This window comes from Magallana gigas, chromosome 10 (genome assembly GCF_963853765.1).
Source record: "Magallana gigas chromosome 10, xbMagGiga1.1, whole genome shotgun sequence".
NCBI classification, from domain to species: domain Eukaryota; kingdom Metazoa; phylum Mollusca; class Bivalvia; order Ostreida; family Ostreidae; genus Magallana; species Magallana gigas.
The window spans coordinates 2,167,868-2,185,037 of record NC_088862.1 but is presented as its reverse complement, the minus strand read 5'-3'; the positions used below and the strand labels follow the sequence as shown (position 1 = coordinate 2,185,037).

General features: G+C 34.4%; 1 protein-coding gene across 3 annotated transcripts; it reads left to right on the top strand.

Moving 5' to 3' along the window:
* Nucleotides 1–548: 548 nt before the first annotated feature.
* On the top strand, nucleotides 549–17,101 carry LOC117683584 (neuropeptide FF receptor 2). 3 transcript variants are annotated; one of them, XM_066073128.1, is made up of 8 exons: nucleotides 549–566; nucleotides 11,976–12,065; nucleotides 12,705–12,852; nucleotides 13,315–13,698; nucleotides 14,270–14,703; nucleotides 15,234–15,335; nucleotides 16,359–16,527; nucleotides 16,842–17,101. In XM_066073128.1, the coding sequence occupies exons 4-8, from the start codon at nucleotides 13,341–13,343 to the stop codon at nucleotides 16,976–16,978; spliced, it is 1,200 nt and encodes a 399-aa protein (XP_065929200.1). In that variant the 5' UTR covers nucleotides 549–566; nucleotides 11,976–12,065; nucleotides 12,705–12,852; nucleotides 13,315–13,340; the 3' UTR covers nucleotides 16,979–17,101. The 3 variants fall into 3 exon arrangements, with proteins under 3 accessions (XP_065929200.1, XP_065929198.1, XP_065929199.1); XM_066073126.1 differs by having other exon boundaries at nucleotides 13,152–13,698; XM_066073127.1 differs by lacking the exons at nucleotides 549–566; nucleotides 11,976–12,065 and adding an exon at nucleotides 10,946–11,064 and having other exon boundaries at nucleotides 13,152–13,698.
* The last annotated feature ends 69 nt before the right edge of the window (nucleotides 17,102–17,170 follow it).

Genomic DNA, 17,170 nt, shown 5'->3' with positions numbered 1-17,170 from the left:
ATCAAAAATGTGGTCAGAAATTATTTTTTGTTCGATTTCAATGTTTACTATGCTTCATTTTTGATAGGCAGTCAAAATTTGAGTGTTATTCGTTGAGATATAAGCGAAATACAGACCTAACAATTCTTCTCAATAAAGATTGTGTTTACACTTTAATTGCTGAAGTAATAATTCCAGTTTCAGACCTTAAGTAATGGTGTTAAACGTTAGGAACTTTTTATTTAATATGCTTAAAATAAAATAAGAAGATCGACAAATCAGCTTGAAAAGATTTTTTACTGATATATCGAACCTATGTAAACATACATGTACACAGTGCACGAGCCTTGTTTACATGACAAAGAATTGCGAGCCCTGTATCTTGCTTATAATTCAACGAATGGCTCTCAAATCTCATTTGATCATTAGAAATGCATTCCTAAAGAATTGTAAATAATAAAAATTTGAACCAAATCGTGGCATGCCCCTTTAAGTGATGTATGATTGCTATTATTTGAGAGCAGGCTCAGGATCCAGCACGCATTAGATGTATGTGGTGGATAGTTTATTGTTGCACTTTTTATGGGGTTTGTTTTCTTTTGTTGTTGTTAAATATTTGACATTGATTTGGTTTTTTCATCTGTATTGTAAAATGTCTTGATTTATTTTTTTTTTATATTTCATAGGTTATAACTGTTTTGTTTTTGAATGCGATATGAAATATTAAAAATATCGCCGTGTTTTAAGCGGTTAACACTGGCAAAATATTTACATCTTAACAATTACATTCCATCATTTGCTATGAACGACAAAAGATTAAAGTGGATCTTGAAAACCATATCCCCCTTGCTTTTTTCCTCTCTTAAGAAAATCCAGAATCTTACAAAACATCATTTTTCGACTGTTGAAATTTAAAAAAATAAAACTGCCAAAAAAGAAAGTTGCAGTTTATATCGTTCAACTATAATGACAGATTTGACATATTTGTAGTAGCTATTGATTTTATTTGTATTCAAAAATTTTGATTTTTATTATTGAAACTGTATTTTTTCTCAATTTTGTTCAGGAATCTCAAAAGAATATATAAGTTGTTTATTACTTTTTTTTTTTTTTTTTTTTACATATTTACTTCCATTAAATACCGTTACAATATACATTCATATTATTAATAACATTGCACTTGTAAGCTTTTTATTGATATCAGTGGCACCTATTTGGTAAAACATGTATTGAACAGGAAATACATCATGCATTACCAAGACCATAGACAACATTGCATTGTTCCAACATTCATTTAGAGCAGGAGTTGAGACACCGGTATTTGTCGCAACATTAAAGCTGCATCCAAGCAATCGTTGATTCTTTTGTTGATGATATCGTCTTACACGTAATTAAAAGCACTCGATGATCGTCTAAAAAGTTTTGGACACCTGTATAGGTTGTAACATAACAATAACTGACTCTTTTGTTGATGAGAGCCATTTGAACTTTGTAAAAAAAAACCACTCTGTTATCGATTTAAAATGTGTGGGACACCGTTATAGAATGCAATTTATCAATCGCGGATTCGTTTGTTAATGAGAGAATCTTACCCGTAAATAAAAACACTTATTACTCAGTCTGACTTTCTTAAAAGCTTTTCCATAGAATTTATTGTACCATTATAAAACTACCTAATATAGAATTCTGTTTGGTTTTTCTAGTAGCAAAGAGTTATATAATTAAACATAGGCCAAGAAAAAAGCTACTTTATATACATATAAGTCTTCAAAATATCTGATTTTTCTGTAAATAATACGATGTTAGTCATAAAACAAAACGAATAAAAATAAAAAAACTGATACATTTTTCTTGCTATCGTAAGCACATTGATGTGTCAAATATATACTACCAATGATTGCGTGACGTATTGACCCGACGACCTCGTGACCTGCCGACGGCCGCTTGTGAACATCCGGATAAAAAGGAAGGAAGTCATTGTTATCAGCGGCCATCAGATGTAGAAATCACTTGGTGCACACTTATCGTCATAGGACGGGACACCGGGTCTGTAAACAAAGGAACGTGTCATGGTGGCCATGCGTCTTCCTACAAATGTGACCCTGAAGAAAACTTGTCACACAGAAATGAATGTCCCCCAGTTCAGTATTATAAAATGTCAGCCTCCCTTTTGTTTGGGTTCATATCAGACCTGTTTCGAGACCATGGATATCAATACAATATCTTTTTTGGTCTTTATATCGATATTGGCGGTTGTTGGAATCGTTGGAAATTCTTTAATCATCGCTGCGTATTACTCCAATGTCAGAAAGTTATTTAACAGATATTACATCGTGGCCCTTTCTATCACTGACTTGGTCGTAAATCTTCTCATTATTCCCTACACGGCCATCTTTGAACTTCATGACGTCACCAGCGATGTCGTCTGCCATGGAATGGAGGTAATTAGACACACCATCATCGGGTTCTCCAATCTCATCTTAGTTCTAATAGCCTGCGAACGCCTGCTTCTGATCTGGAAACCGACCAAATTCATTTCTGAAAAGAAAAAATTGGGTGGCATTTTGGCCACATTGGGTGTTTCTGTAATCATCGGGATTCCATCAGGAGCGGTATACAAGGTCACAGACAGAGCATTCGATGTGGAGAAATACTTGAACATAACTGGCACCGGGGAACCATTTTGCCAGTATTCCTTTGATATTTTGGGCGAGGAGTGGAGTAACTTATATAGAAATGTGCTTGCCCTAATAATACTTCTGGAATTCTTTGCTTTGATTGTTCTGTATGTATTTATATATATTCTTGTTTGTCGTCAGAAAATGCGCATGGAACGTTATTCAATAAACGGTTCTGCCAAATCGAGCCGCCCTATAGTTAAGGGTATTGAATCCAGTCAAACCGCGGTCAGTGTTCTGAGTTACGAATCAACGGACGACCAGCAATTGTCTACTTGTCCAAAAGCCACGAAAAACGGAACCAACGACGCCATGTTAAATACAAAATCACAATTTGACAATCGCGATGAAGGGGGGCAGGAATCCGAAACTGATTTCTCCTCCGCAAACATATCTCACTCGGAGAAGTCGCCACGTAAAATCAACAGAATCCAAGCGACGAAGACCGTCAGTTTTGACACGGACACCTCCTGTACAACTGGAAATGAGAGCGAGGCTGAAAGACAAACAGGGACTGCAACCAAAAGAAGGCGTCGTAAACATAAATCGTCGAAGAGTTCTCAAGCCGTCCGCCGGAAGACTTGGACAATGTTCTTTATCTGTACCGCTGTCTACATTCTCTGTTGGATTCCTTTTTTCTTGGAGATTTTCAATGTGACTAGAGTTCTTGTTCTTCGTTATTTTTTCCTCATTGGTCACGCCACTAATCCAATAATCTACAGTGTTGTCAATATCAAAGTAAGAAACGCCATCCAGAGATTGTTCAGGCGACGGAGGGGAATTTGATATATCAAAATTATGTGAACATTTATCATTACAAATATTTATTCTGAAAATTTGATAGTAAAATGTGTGTGAACTAAATATAATGCAAATTCATTGTGTATAATTCGCCAAGTAATATTTTATTTAAGATATAATTAATGTTGATACATATCAGTTGGTCCTAAATCTTAAGCGTATTAAATCTCCGGAAAAGGTTAAAAAAAGGGGCAAAAAAAACCCCATTGGATAAAAAGATCGAAAGGAAAGGTAAAAGAATACAGATTTGAATTAAAAAAAATGATACACTTTTATTTACAAAAGAATAGCCAAAATTTGAGGTGGTCAGTGTACTTTATGATTAGGTAATTGTTCTGATATGTTACCACTAACAATATTATCATTTTGATGGTATTGTTTATTCTTGAAATAATATAAATATTCTTTTTTTTTTAATTTATTTTGGATTGTCACTGGAGAAAATTCTGCTGGATTTGTTTCTTTTGTATTTTCAAAATAATTTTGAAAATAATCTTCGCTTTAATATTGTAGAAAAAACACCATACATGCCATTAAAAATTGTTGAATGAAAAGATAGAAATTTGACTAATCGACATTATTTGCTAGCCTTTATGACCATTCTTTAAATTTCATAGTTAACAAAATATTGCTCTTAATGTGTATACATTATTTGAACATTTTTTTTTAGTATTGTTTAAATTGAATATCATTTCTTTAAACAAACTTATGTTTATTTCTTTTCAAATTTTCTGAAACGCTAATCAATATTCATGTTAATTTCATTAGCTCATTAATAATAGTGCCATTTTGAATTAGTTTGAAGCGAATCTGGTCAGTATTTATCATAATCATCGATAGTCAGCTTTTCCAGTGTCTGATGACGAGGCTAAAAATATCTAAACTGAATGCACGTGTAGCGCGTGCGAGTTGAGTGTGTACGGATGTCGAGTCAAGTGGGGTTCGTTTCACTTGTCATACTTTTCCACAAAGTACTATTGTTTGTCAGATAACTTTCTTTCACTGTTATGAATAATTCTTCTTAATTCATTTATTCAAATATGTAACAAAAATGCTACCCCTTAAGACTATTACTCATATTTTTCTTGTTAATCTTAAACTTACGTTGTTCGACAATTTATTTATAACTACTGTACTATGTGAGAATAAAACTTTACTAAATGGTATCAGATTTGTGGTATGTGGTATTACTAGGAAGTACTTTTGAACAATTTTTAAATAAACAAATAAATAAAATTATTCAAAGCAATTACAATAAGTGGCGATAAATTTATAATCAATGATCTATTATGATTTAATATTCAAAAGCTGTCAATAACTGAAATTTATTTTATCAAATCAAATAAATACATGACCATTCTTGTACTTAATCTAATTTGATAAGATAAAATTCTGTTCAGGACAGCATCGTGTAAGCAGGTAAATGTAAAAAAAAATGAGCACTATTAATTAAGTGCTGGGTAATTACGTGTAAGATAAGCGAGTAAGTTAGATGATACAGCAAATAACCTCAAATCGGCCGCAACCTTTTCCAAACCATTTTGTACCCTGCAGTTTGCATTGTAAAAAAAGCCGCTATTTTCCGCAGAAGTATAACTCTCTCTCTCTCTCTCTCTCTCTCTCTCTCTCTCTCTCTCTCTCTCTCTCTCTCTCTCTCTCTCTCTCTCTCTCTCTCTCTCTCTCTACAAAGTTGATAGATAAGGATAACATCTGTTCCCCATATTTCAAGCATTAGAGTAGGAGGAGGATCTGGCGAGTTGATGCTAATACTAACACAATTAAGATATGTTATATTTTGAAGATAGACTAGAAACGGAAGTACGCTGTAGCGTTGAACACTCGAAGGTTAGAAATCTGAAAGGGGTCAATTACTTTACAAATTAAGTGTTGTTATTCTGAATGAGGACAAAAATATAAGTACCGGATATTTTTTTTTTTTATATTCCTAAAGGGTCATGGTCACGATTTTGGTCAAATTCTATTTTTCTGCTTTTGTTATTTACAGTGCTTTGTAAATGCATTTCTAACTATCTAATGAAATTTGAGAGTTCTTCATAGAGCAAGATGCAGGGCTCACGATGCTCGTGCTCTGTTTCTGTTTACATACAGTGTAGGTTCAGTATACCAGTAAAATAAGCTGATTTGTCTATCTTTTTATTCCGTTTAAGCATAAATGAACAGTTTTAACGTTAACACATTCATATTAGGCCTAAAACCGGAATTTTCACTTTAAAATGTAAACGAAAGCTTTGTTTTCATACCAAAGAATTGAGAGCCTTGTAACTTGCTTATTACTCAACAGATGGCACTCATATTGTTGTTGTCTATTATATTATATGCCTTTCTGAAGCATTGTAAACATTAAAATCAGAAAAATAATTTTTGACCAAAATCGTGACCAAGCCCATTAAATATTTAAACGCTCCGAAGCTTAAGGATACTTGTATTGAAACGAAAAAACGAATGAATGAATGAAAATATGTTCCTCTTATCCCCTCAGTTTCGATAATTGACAAACAATTTTTAACAAAAAAATCAAAAGGGGGAATTAATTGGTACAGAATAAACAGGCACTGGTACAGGTTATACCAAATGCTTATACTCATTGTCGACTTTATGAAGCAATACGACAAGGTCGTTATTCATTGTGGAGGTGTCATATTGCAATGATCTGCAGGTACATGTTCATGTATATCATAATGTTCAACAACGCCAGGCAGAGTACCCCCCCCCCCCCCCCCCCCCGGCCCAAATGTAGTATTAAATTTGCGTCAAAAAATATCAGTTCTTCATTGGTGTGTAACGTTGCTTATCAGTGATTATCCTTTTCTCAATTTTATTTATAACCAAACGCCCTAGAAACCGAATCAAGTGCTGGTGTTATTATTTTAAATAAAAAGATTATAAAAACATATGCACAAACACATAACAAAAATATACACACTTAGCTTGTCTTTTATTTGTACATAAACATATATTGTATATACAAGTAAATTTTAGTTTCAAACTTGCTGACGAGTTACATCTCCGCTAGCCGAGGGTTGGGTTTCTGATCGGCTACTCTCCTCATAGATAGTGTCATATTTTTTAAACTAGGGTGCCTTTATGACAATCTAGAAAAATATCATTATATGATAGTTTATCTGAGACGTTAAACATTATTCGCCAATGTTATAATGAATACGTTTATGAGGATTTAAACACAACCAGAAAATAGACAAACAGACAGACAGACAGACAGACAAACTAACAGACGGACAGACAGACTGACGAACAGACGGACGGACAAACAGACAGACAGGCAAAGAGACGAACAGACGGACGGACAAACAGACGGACAGGCAAAGAGACGAACAGACGGACGGACAAACAGACATACAGACAAAGAGACGAACAGACGGACAAAGAGACAGACATATGGACAGAGATAGATTCACTGATGTGTGAGTAGACTCAATAACGCGAGCTGACTGAACAAAACGTTTGTGTCTCGTGTTGTTACATACAGCGCACGTGACCTGTCTGCAAGAGTTGTTCCTCTTAAATGTACATATAGATAAAGGAAAACAAATTGCGCACAAATAATATTAAATAACGTAATTATAAAAACAAACGACATCAACAATAACAACACACACAGTATGGTCACCCTTGATGGCTTGTTGATTTCGGATGATGTATTAACGCGAGCCGACTGAACAAAACTTTTTTTTTAATTTCACGCATTGTTGCACTTGGCTCGTGTTAATTAGCATCCGTACTGTTCTGTACATCTCTATCAAACAAACAAACATACACACACACAAACAAACAAACAAATTTAAAACAGTTAAAAGGCTTAATATGACAATATCATTTGATGTCAGGGGCGAGAGTTCCTCTTTTTTTTTTGGCTAAACCTAGTCTGTGGTAGCTAAAACTTGACAAAAATGATAATTTTATAAAATCGATTTAAACGTCTATTTGTGGATGATTATCACGTTTTGTTGACTCTCTTATGATAATTTTATCACCAGACTGCGAGTCTTACCCTGGGTAAATCGATACGTTATATCTCCACCTGTCTGTGAAACCAACAATAAAAAACTTCTACAACGCGGTCTTACCAATACTTATCAGTCATGCGAGGATCTAAAAGGCGCGGGGAGTCTAGAACACCCAATGCATGGGAAATTCAAACTTATTAAAATCACATAGTAAAATTAATCTCTCCCCTGGCAAACAAAATTATCCCACGGACCCCCCCCCCCCCTTACCAAAAAAAAAAAATAAAATAAAAAAAAAAGAACAGTAACTGAAATAAATAATGAATTTCTTGATCCGCGCTTGTCTCTATATACATGTACTTTCATGTATAACAATACTATGAAAAATCTCGGTAGAAAGGACGTTTTTTTTCAGCTAAAAATAACTTCAATTCTCTCATCATTGCCTGTAAGTGATTACTGTGCAACATGTTACCTGGTTTTGGTAGGGAAAAAACTGAACGCTTCTTCGTTTTAATATCGGCGGGTTAAAAGGCTTGTCTCGTTATTGGAGGAATTAATGAAAGAAAGCTAAAGGTTTTAAACCGCTTTAACTGTCATAAAAATAAAAAGAATATCTCTAAGATTATAAGTCCAACATAATGTTTAATTCCACTCAGTTTGATTAAAAAAAAATGATAAATTGAAATCTTATAGAATATTGAATTTACAAAGTAATCAAAATTAATCAACTTTAGTTACCTGTCTTGACCTTATTCTCGTATAATAACAACTATAGATTGCTACTGGTTGTCTTGCACTCACCTTCCCCCAACATTGTTTAAAATTATGTAAGTTTAAAAAACATGAATACTTATAGACATCAATTCAAACGTTGCGAAAACTTGAAAACCATGCCTTCTCAATCTATGTACAGGTCTTCTTCATGGAGTTTAGATATCACAAATCACGCACTTTTGACTTAGTTAATGAATAAAACAAGAAATGAAATAATTTGCATGAATAAATCGTGAATAAAATGGGCTATTACATTGATCCTTAAGTAATTAAATGTAAAAGCAAGCGCTATTATAAATAGCAATAAGCAAACTAAAACGAGACATTAGAACTAGTAGGGGCACAAACGGTGTATACCTGTACATGCGGCCTCACGCCGGTCCACGCTCGCTGTGTCTAACATGGAGGGAGTCGGGGGTCCCCGTTATATATCAAAAGTCTGTAAAGATGAGAATATACACACCTGTACAGGGATCATACCTGAAGTTTCCGGGGGGAACACGAAGGGGGCTGTTTTCTGATTATGATAAACCTGACTTGGATAGATTATGCTGATAAAATTGTAGCGTCGGTTATGGTTTTCTCGGCAGAAAATCTTGAGATTCGAGAGCGGAGATAAGGGGAGAGGATATCATTTTAGGGGGGGATCTCCCTTCGGGGGCCCCTAATTGGACAGGGTATGACATGGGGGGATAATACACGGCATATGTTTTTACACTCACGAAATTTCAGAGTTAATTCCTGATGTTAATCGTTTGAATAGATCATCCTTATCAGATTACGGTAATACTGGAAACAAGTGCTCGTTCACACAATAGTCTCACTGAAATGTGATTATTCTTAAAAGTAGTTTACACGGCACCTCTCTTCTACTTGCATCAAATAAGTAATTTGATGGAATGCATGGGAGTTTGTTACCCTGTACATGTATGTGACCAAATTCGTTAAACAGTTTTTTTTAATTGAATCTGAAGTACTAGTATCTAAAATGAACATTCTTTTTTTTAAGAAATTTGATTTTTTATTAAAAAAAAAAGGAGAGAGGATTATCATTTTTTTTTCGCAATTTCAGAATTGTACAAAATTTGATCATAATGATTCTCTAAACGTTAAGCAATTATTTGTCAGATCAATAAAATTCCCTTGCAGATTAAAGTGTTAATCGCAATATTACATTGAAAAAAACACACCAAATAAGTAGATTACAATGCAATTTATAATTGATTTATCAATACACGCAGACGTGTGAAAAACATGTACCTGTAAGAATTTTATTCAAATCATTAATTCAAATTTTAACAAGATTGCATCAAATTTAATGATAAAGTGAACTTCAGATGTTTCCGATGTTTCTTACTTATTCTTATTTGAGGGGGTTGGGGTTCTCTCACCTAAACTACTTGACTGAGAGTTGACGGTATGTTATGGAACTGATGTCCAGTAACTGAATTGATTGTCCTACCGTTACACGTTTATGACATCTTATCTAGACAACCAAAGCCCACGTCTTTGACTGTTCCCAGAGATAAGAAGGAAATGTGTATTTGATTTTGTTGACTTTTTAAAGAATACGACGAGTTCTAATACATCGAAAATAAAACAATAACAAATATGGAGTCAGATCATTCAGTTGAGGTAACTCATAAATCTACATAGTATGGAGGAAATACAAGCCTACACAGACAGGACATCAGGACATCATTTGAAAATTAATAATCTGTCTGTCTCTCTCTCTCTCTCTCTCTCTCTCTCTCTCTCTCTCTCTCTCTCTCTCAACGTCGATGCAGACAAAGCGCCCATATACTTTTTCACTTTTTAGCACTTTCATCGACAATGATATGCTATTTCAGTTTATATAATAATTATGACTTAATTACCAACCGGAAGAAAATCGGAGAACTGCATTTCTATTTGATATTATAACTATCAAAATAATTGATTTTTTTGCGCTCGAAGATCGAGGGTGGCATGATTTTTTTCGGTCTGTATATCCCACTGTCTTCATTTCTGTATATCTAATTAATCGAGTGAAAATATTAATTTGATGTCAAACGGACGTCGTCGTCCAAGCATCACTGAAACGGATTGGATTCATTCATACTTTAAAAGGTCGCTCGTGAATGACGTTGCTAGAAACCGCGCAGAACTTTTAATTAAATCATGTTTCTGTCTGTGTATCCAATTAATTGATACTATTTAACCACGGATGCAATGTTTGCTGAACTTCTCTCTATCATATTTGTTGAGTAATTTAACTAGCTAATCAAAACATTCAATCCATCAACATTTTGTAGAAAATTAAATTCCTACTGAGAACCGTTCACTCGAGAATCCACCCAGGGTCAAGGGGGTCAAGACCCCATCCCCCCCCCCCCCCCCCTCCCCGTAAAATTAAAAATCAAAACAATATTTCACATATACATGTGTAGTTATAGTTACAGAAAATAGGATTTGGTAGAAAAATTAAATGCCCCTCTCCCCCGTGAAAGAAATACTAGATCCGCGCATGAAGTCATATTTTACATTCTACTACATATATATGCAACGATGTAATTAAAAATACTACGAGTGTAAAGGAAACCAATGGGAAGCTTCCGTTTTTGATTCCGATTGAATAATTTCTGCAGGCTTTTTTTTTTATTAACTTGTTTTTTATTGAGTTTTGATTAATGGATCAATATATCACTAGACTTAGAGAATCCATTGGTGGAGTCACTTTTTCCAAAAAGGGGTCGAATCTTACCAAAGGCCGCCTCTACATGTATCAGTAGCGTCGCTAGCTATGTAAAAGTCGTGACAACTCAGCCTTCATACATGAATAGTGTAAAACATAGCTGTAGAAGGTCAGGCCTTATTGAAGCAAAATTTTATCTAGTAGATATTGTTTAATTAGGTCTTGTTGATATAGTTTAGTAAACACAAATTGAACATATGTAATATTGTGGATATAAAGGTGTTACTTTTAAAGTTGATTATGCGTCGATTATGTGTTGTCGATCAAGAAGCCTGGCACCTTTATATCCACAAGAATAACTCCAAAAGAAAGCATCTTATTGTTTAAATATTGCACCGTACTAATGGGCCTTCAGCCACTTACACGTGTACCGAAATATTGGATTTAAAATCAATTCAACTTTAATTATCTTCTTTCTTTAAGGTCCAGCTTTCTGAGACTCTCTGAGACGGAAGTTCTTTTCAGACAGAATTGATCACCTTATCAATTCCATCAACCAACATCGGGAATTATTACAACGATACATATTTGTAACGGAAATTCTAAACAGAATCAAGCAGTTAAGTGGATTAGGATTAGGTGTTTGTGGCTGTTCGTTACTTCAAGAATTTCCTCTTTAAAATCGTCGCATGCTACAAGTCATATAACGATTGGCTTTTAGATCGAATAACATTTTTTCCTAAAAGAGAAACTTCATTTGAGATACTGGTTATTTGAGATATTGGTTATCTCGGATTATATCGATTCACCGTTACATAACTTCAAAATGAACCACAGATGTTTTACCGAAACGGGTATCAGAAAAAAAACATAAAAATGGAATCTTTAAATCAACCAGTGTAACAGAAAACAATATTTATTTGTTGAAGAAGGGGCTGTCAAAACATCGATTGTTTTGTTTCATGGACGAATTTAAGTTGAAACAGTACATGACATTTGAAAACAGGATCTTCGAAATAATCCCCACAACCCAATAAAAATTGCACTTTCACTCATATGATAAAACGTTTTTTATAACAGGTACCTCGCAACAAGGTGGCCGTGGCAGGGGTGTTGGCAGTAGCAACAAGGTGGCGATGTTGCAAAGTGTTTGGGGTTTGTCTCGCCAATGTAAGATTCCTGAATGCAGTCACTCTCATATTGAAACCGATATGCCTTTTTCCCACAAAAAAATTAAATAAAGAAGAACCTCGTAACTTACGTATAGTTTTCTTTAATAGCAAGAATTCATCATACATCTAACAATTATAGCATTAAAATTACATTTAAATAAGGCTGATGCAGGTTAAGATCTTCTTGCCTTCTTTTGGTACATGTACGAACTGACAATGGAACAATTCTGTCTGAAAGTCAGCTGACCTAAAAAAAAAAAAGTTTGTGGAAAAGTGTTAATATTCTAGCTGTTTAATTAAGAATTTTTGCTAGCAAAGGGTTTTCGATCCATTCCTCTTTTCTCTACAACCCTTTGTAGATTTATACAGGTTTCTGAAGATACATGTAGTTTGCTACTAGAAGTTTTTTTCAAGGAAAGAAAAATATTTAAATAAGACAAGACAAGGCAAGCCCTATACGTAAACGGGCGAAATAACGAGTCTTGAGTTCAGTGACATTATCAACTAACGAAAACTGGCTTCGATAATCGCCTTATAAATTAATGACGTCACAAACACAATTTGTGAATAAAAATATGTAAATGTCATAATTTGTAAAGCTGAAGAAATTGATGAAGATTTGGTGTACACATTCTAGGTGGCCGACATTTCTTACGAGGCACTGAGTGGAGAGTGATAAGGAATATGTCGTCTGCTGGTTTCCGCGACAACAGAGACATCTGGTGACCCCTGTCTACGTCAGATAACTCGTGTCAGAAAAATGACCTTCAGCAACGCCCGCAAAGGTAAGTTCCTGTGCAGAAGTACCGTTGAAGTTCGGCTTTTATTTTAATCTTATTTGTTGCTTTAAGATAAAATGTATCTTAATTCATTCTTGTTGCCTTATAACGAATAGTAAGAATTTGGTAATAAACGTGCATGTGTAAGCGTACTTTTTATGATACAAACCGTACAATGCTTGTCATCCTTGCGTGGTCTTTTCCAACATTTTGAGATGCATGTTATAAATTGATCAAAGTTGAAAAGAGGTAATGGAAAAAAAATAACCGAAAACAAATACAATTTTGTTATATTTTCTATTTAGACAAGGAAAAAAGTTTTTCTGGACACCAACGAGCAAGACTTAGTATCAAGTTACAAAACACCGTGTTGATGTAGTAAGAAAACACATAAATGTTGAAAAAGTAAAAAAAAAAAAGGCAAATTAAAAACTCTGGACTTTCTGATTACACATTTTCCCCTTGTAGAGTGTAGTATATAGTGTCCGAGAATCATGTGGACACAGAACTGTACCAGTGTCATTGGTCAACAAGTGTTTACACACGTGGACTCCACTCTCCTCGCCATCACGGACGGCGCACCATTAAAACCGATTCCATTCGTGGAAATCATCCTCAAAGTATTTTTCTACCTACTTGTTTTCTTACTAGACATCATTGGAAATTCGATCGTAGTTTTCATCATTTATGCCAACAAGCGCATGCGTACTTCGGCGAACATTCTAATCGTGAATCTGGCTATATCCGACATTCTGGTTGGCTGTTTCTGTATGTGGGTTCACCTTGGTAACCAGATCACACACAATTGGCCGTTCGGAGCGTTCCTCTGCAAGTTTGAGACCTTTGTACAAGGCATGTTTTTGTTTACACTTCTTAATTCAGTTTATCGACAAGAAGGCAATACGTGAAATAAAAATAAGTAATGCACAAACAAATTTTGTGAACAATTGACAGTCTTACTTTTCATTGTAACAATGACATGTTTTTTATTCATTAAATTGGTATAGCTTGTTACATTGACACGTTTCAAATATATTACAATTTTTGTTACACATATTTTTAAATTCATAACAATTGTACTTTTTCTTGCAATGGTGTACTATATCTTTAACGCAGTGTTATATTCTGTTACAATGGCTTATTTTGCATTTAAACCAGCGGTAAATTTTGTTACGATGGTATATTTTACATTAATTACAGTGGTAGATTATGTTATAAAAGAATATTTTACATTAACTACAGTGGTACAATGTAGATTATGTTACAATGGTAAAGTTGATATTTACTACAGTAGTACAATGTATTATAATATTTTGTTACAATGGTGTATTTTGCATAGTTACATTGGTAGGTTATGATGGAAAATTTTACATTGTTGGAATTGTAGAATATGTAATAATAGTATATTTTACACTAATTACAGTGGTAGCAGTAATCTCCAGTGTGGTGACTCTTACCTCCCTGTCCATAGAAAGATTCCTTATTGTGATGTTTCCAATGAAAGGCAGACTTTCTAAAAACTTGTTAACCTTCTTAGTAGTCTTCTCCTGGGTCGCTGCCATAGGAACTAGCGCGCCAAATTTGAAAGTGAGACAAAAACTCGAAATCCAATGGAGGAATCGTAAAGACGTGTGGTGTGACGAAATTTGGCCGAGATTTTACACGGATACGAGGTGTAATTCGGACCAGCCCGGACGGAGGAGTTATTACGTATTTTTGTCTGTTTTTATGTACTTTATCCCTGTCACGGTGATGATGTTGGCCTATGGACTCATAGGCGTGAAGTTATTCCGGCGTCAGATGCCTGGCAACGGGGTCACTGCTGTCAACGACGTGCATGGCAACGCAAGGAAAAAGGTGACTATATAGTATAAGGTTTTTGAAGCCTTCGAATAACCGTGCTTACGTTTTTGATGATTGCTGTTTTTTTAACATTAAACTATGTCTGTGTGATGGCCAACATGAAATTTCAAATCACAACTCTTTTAAGTGTTAATTAATAAATTCTCACTAGCGATATTGTTATCATGATTAATGAAAAATTTCATTGAATGTACTTGAGTATATACTGATACAACACCCTAGTGCCTATATATCACGTATTTCTTAATTACTTGAAGATTTAATAATGCATTTAATAATATATTTAATTACTATACTTGATTTGATTTTAAAAGATTGGTTATGGCCATTTATAGACTATTTTAATTTCCCTATGAAGAAGGGATCTGTGAAAAGATATTATAGAAAAAAATCTAATGATGAAGCAAAAATACTTGGATTTATGCTAGTTGATGGTCATTAATATGTCAAAGTTTAAGAGTGATCGATTGGTTAACTTGTTGACCCCAGCCTCCCTAAATGACCTTTGACCCTCTGTTCTGTAGGTGATGAGGATGTTTGTGGTGGTTCTAACCGCCTTCATCGTCTGCTGGACTCCACAACAAATCCTGATTCTGTACAGAGTGTACAGGGACGAACAAAAACAGGTACAGAGCATGCGCCTCTTTTGGTATTGTTTGGTAAAGTGCATATCATACATCATTTCTGTTAATGCACATTCAATCAAAGTACTGAAGTACTGTCGGGAGTTAATTTTATTGATTATTATCAATTTTAAAATCAACGATATGGTATGCAAATTTTTATAATTTGAATTCTCAAACTTTTCCGACAAGAATTTTGAGAAAACCCGATATGAATCATGTATAGTATTTAAAGATAGAATTAATTCTATCAAACTGTGTATCAGTAATTGAAATGTTTCTAAAAATTGTACACGTCTGGACCCAAGCAATATTGAACTCTAGCCTCGTTCAACCAGACGCTCGGCTGTCTCCGTTAATCTCCGACAACCAAGAGAGACTCTATGCTTGTCGGAAATTTACGGAGACAGCCGAACGTCTGGTTGAACAAGACTATATTGAACTCTAGCGTAAGGAATACATGCAACTACAAAAAACAATTGAATTGTTCGTACTATATAAAATCTTACTATTTTCAAGGTATTTATAGATACTTTTCTTTTGAAAAACAATGGCACAGCATACAGTACACTGAATTTATCTATTATTTTCAAGATCTACGTCTTGTCAGCGGTGATGATTTGTGCTTAGGTCCAAACACTGTTTCACTTTCGGTTTGCCAGGGTAACTGCATAGGAGAGTTGATTAAAATCAACTCCCAAAAATTGTTGTACCTTTTTGTATTATTAAATGTAAACCAAGTAAACACGGGCGCAAGAAATAACAGTGTTCATTGGAATATGTAGGGTATACACAATCATTCCAGATTCATGTAACATCGGGTTTTTTTTAAAGGTTTTTCTCTTTTTCTAATATCTCACAGAAAAGCAATACGTATTCGGGTAGGCGATACAAATATAGAAATGTAACCAAGACTAAGTCTTCTTTTATATCAAACTTAGACGATTTATTTGAATGGATAAATTAACTACATGTATGTGTAAACTATAACAGTTAGCTAAGGAATTAGTGTGACCGACTTTGTAGGTTCCGTACTACCTCAAAGACCTCCAGTATGCGGCCCTGTTCGTGGCGTACAGTAACAGCGCCATCAATCCAATCATATACGCTGGGATGAGTCAGAAATTCAGAAAAGGGTTCCACGACGCCATGGCGATCCTTAAAACATGGCGGCAAAGAAACAAAATTCGGCCTGGTAACTGCAATTGCTTGGTATTTTTTGCGATATTTGACCCTCCTACGTTTGAATATGATCATACTTTTACATGATAACTTGAAACGTGGAAAACATGTTCCAAATGCATATACATTATTTAATGATGCATACATGTACTGATAACATTTATAAACATAGTTCCTTAACTAGATCATTTAGTTGTACTTGAAGCAATACTTCTGTGCATGAGGTTTTACTTAATTATTTTTTTCTATTAAAGTTTTAGCTGTCGATATTATCTTTATATTATATTATCTTATCTTAGTTTTGTTGTTGTAAAATTCTTATTATAGCTCTGAGCTGTGGACACACTCTCCCAACTGTTCACAATAACCCAACAACAGAAGAACCCTGTTCCTTTACAGCTAAATCCGGTCTTACCCCACAACGCATGCGCATTTCCAGTCATCAAGATATACTTCCGGAATGAGTTCCAAAGTGGATGTTTTCCATTCTGTTTTGCTTTGATAATTTTTCCAATTTCAAGGATTTTTATATCATTAAATCGTTTTAAACCTGTTGTTATAATTGTTTAGCGCTCTTTTGAAAACATACGAATAAAACTTAAATTTGTATGATATTATTTGTTATATATGTCTTAATTAGTACACGGAAAATATAC

What these genes read in the sequence shown, in the direction of transcription:
- LOC117683584 (XM_066073128.1), top strand. Translation starts at nt 13,341, where the DNA reads ATGTGGACACAGAACTGTACCAGTGTCATTGGTCAACAAGTGTTTACA. An exon ending in GTTTGAGACCTTTGTACAAG is followed by an intron (nt 13,699 to 14,269) that starts GCATGTTTTTGT and finishes CACTAATTACAG; the next exon opens with TGGTAGCAGTAATCTCCAGT. An exon ending in ATGGCAACGCAAGGAAAAAG is followed by an intron (nt 14,704 to 15,233) that starts GTGACTATATAG and finishes TCTGTTCTGTAG; the next exon opens with GTGATGAGGATGTTTGTGGT.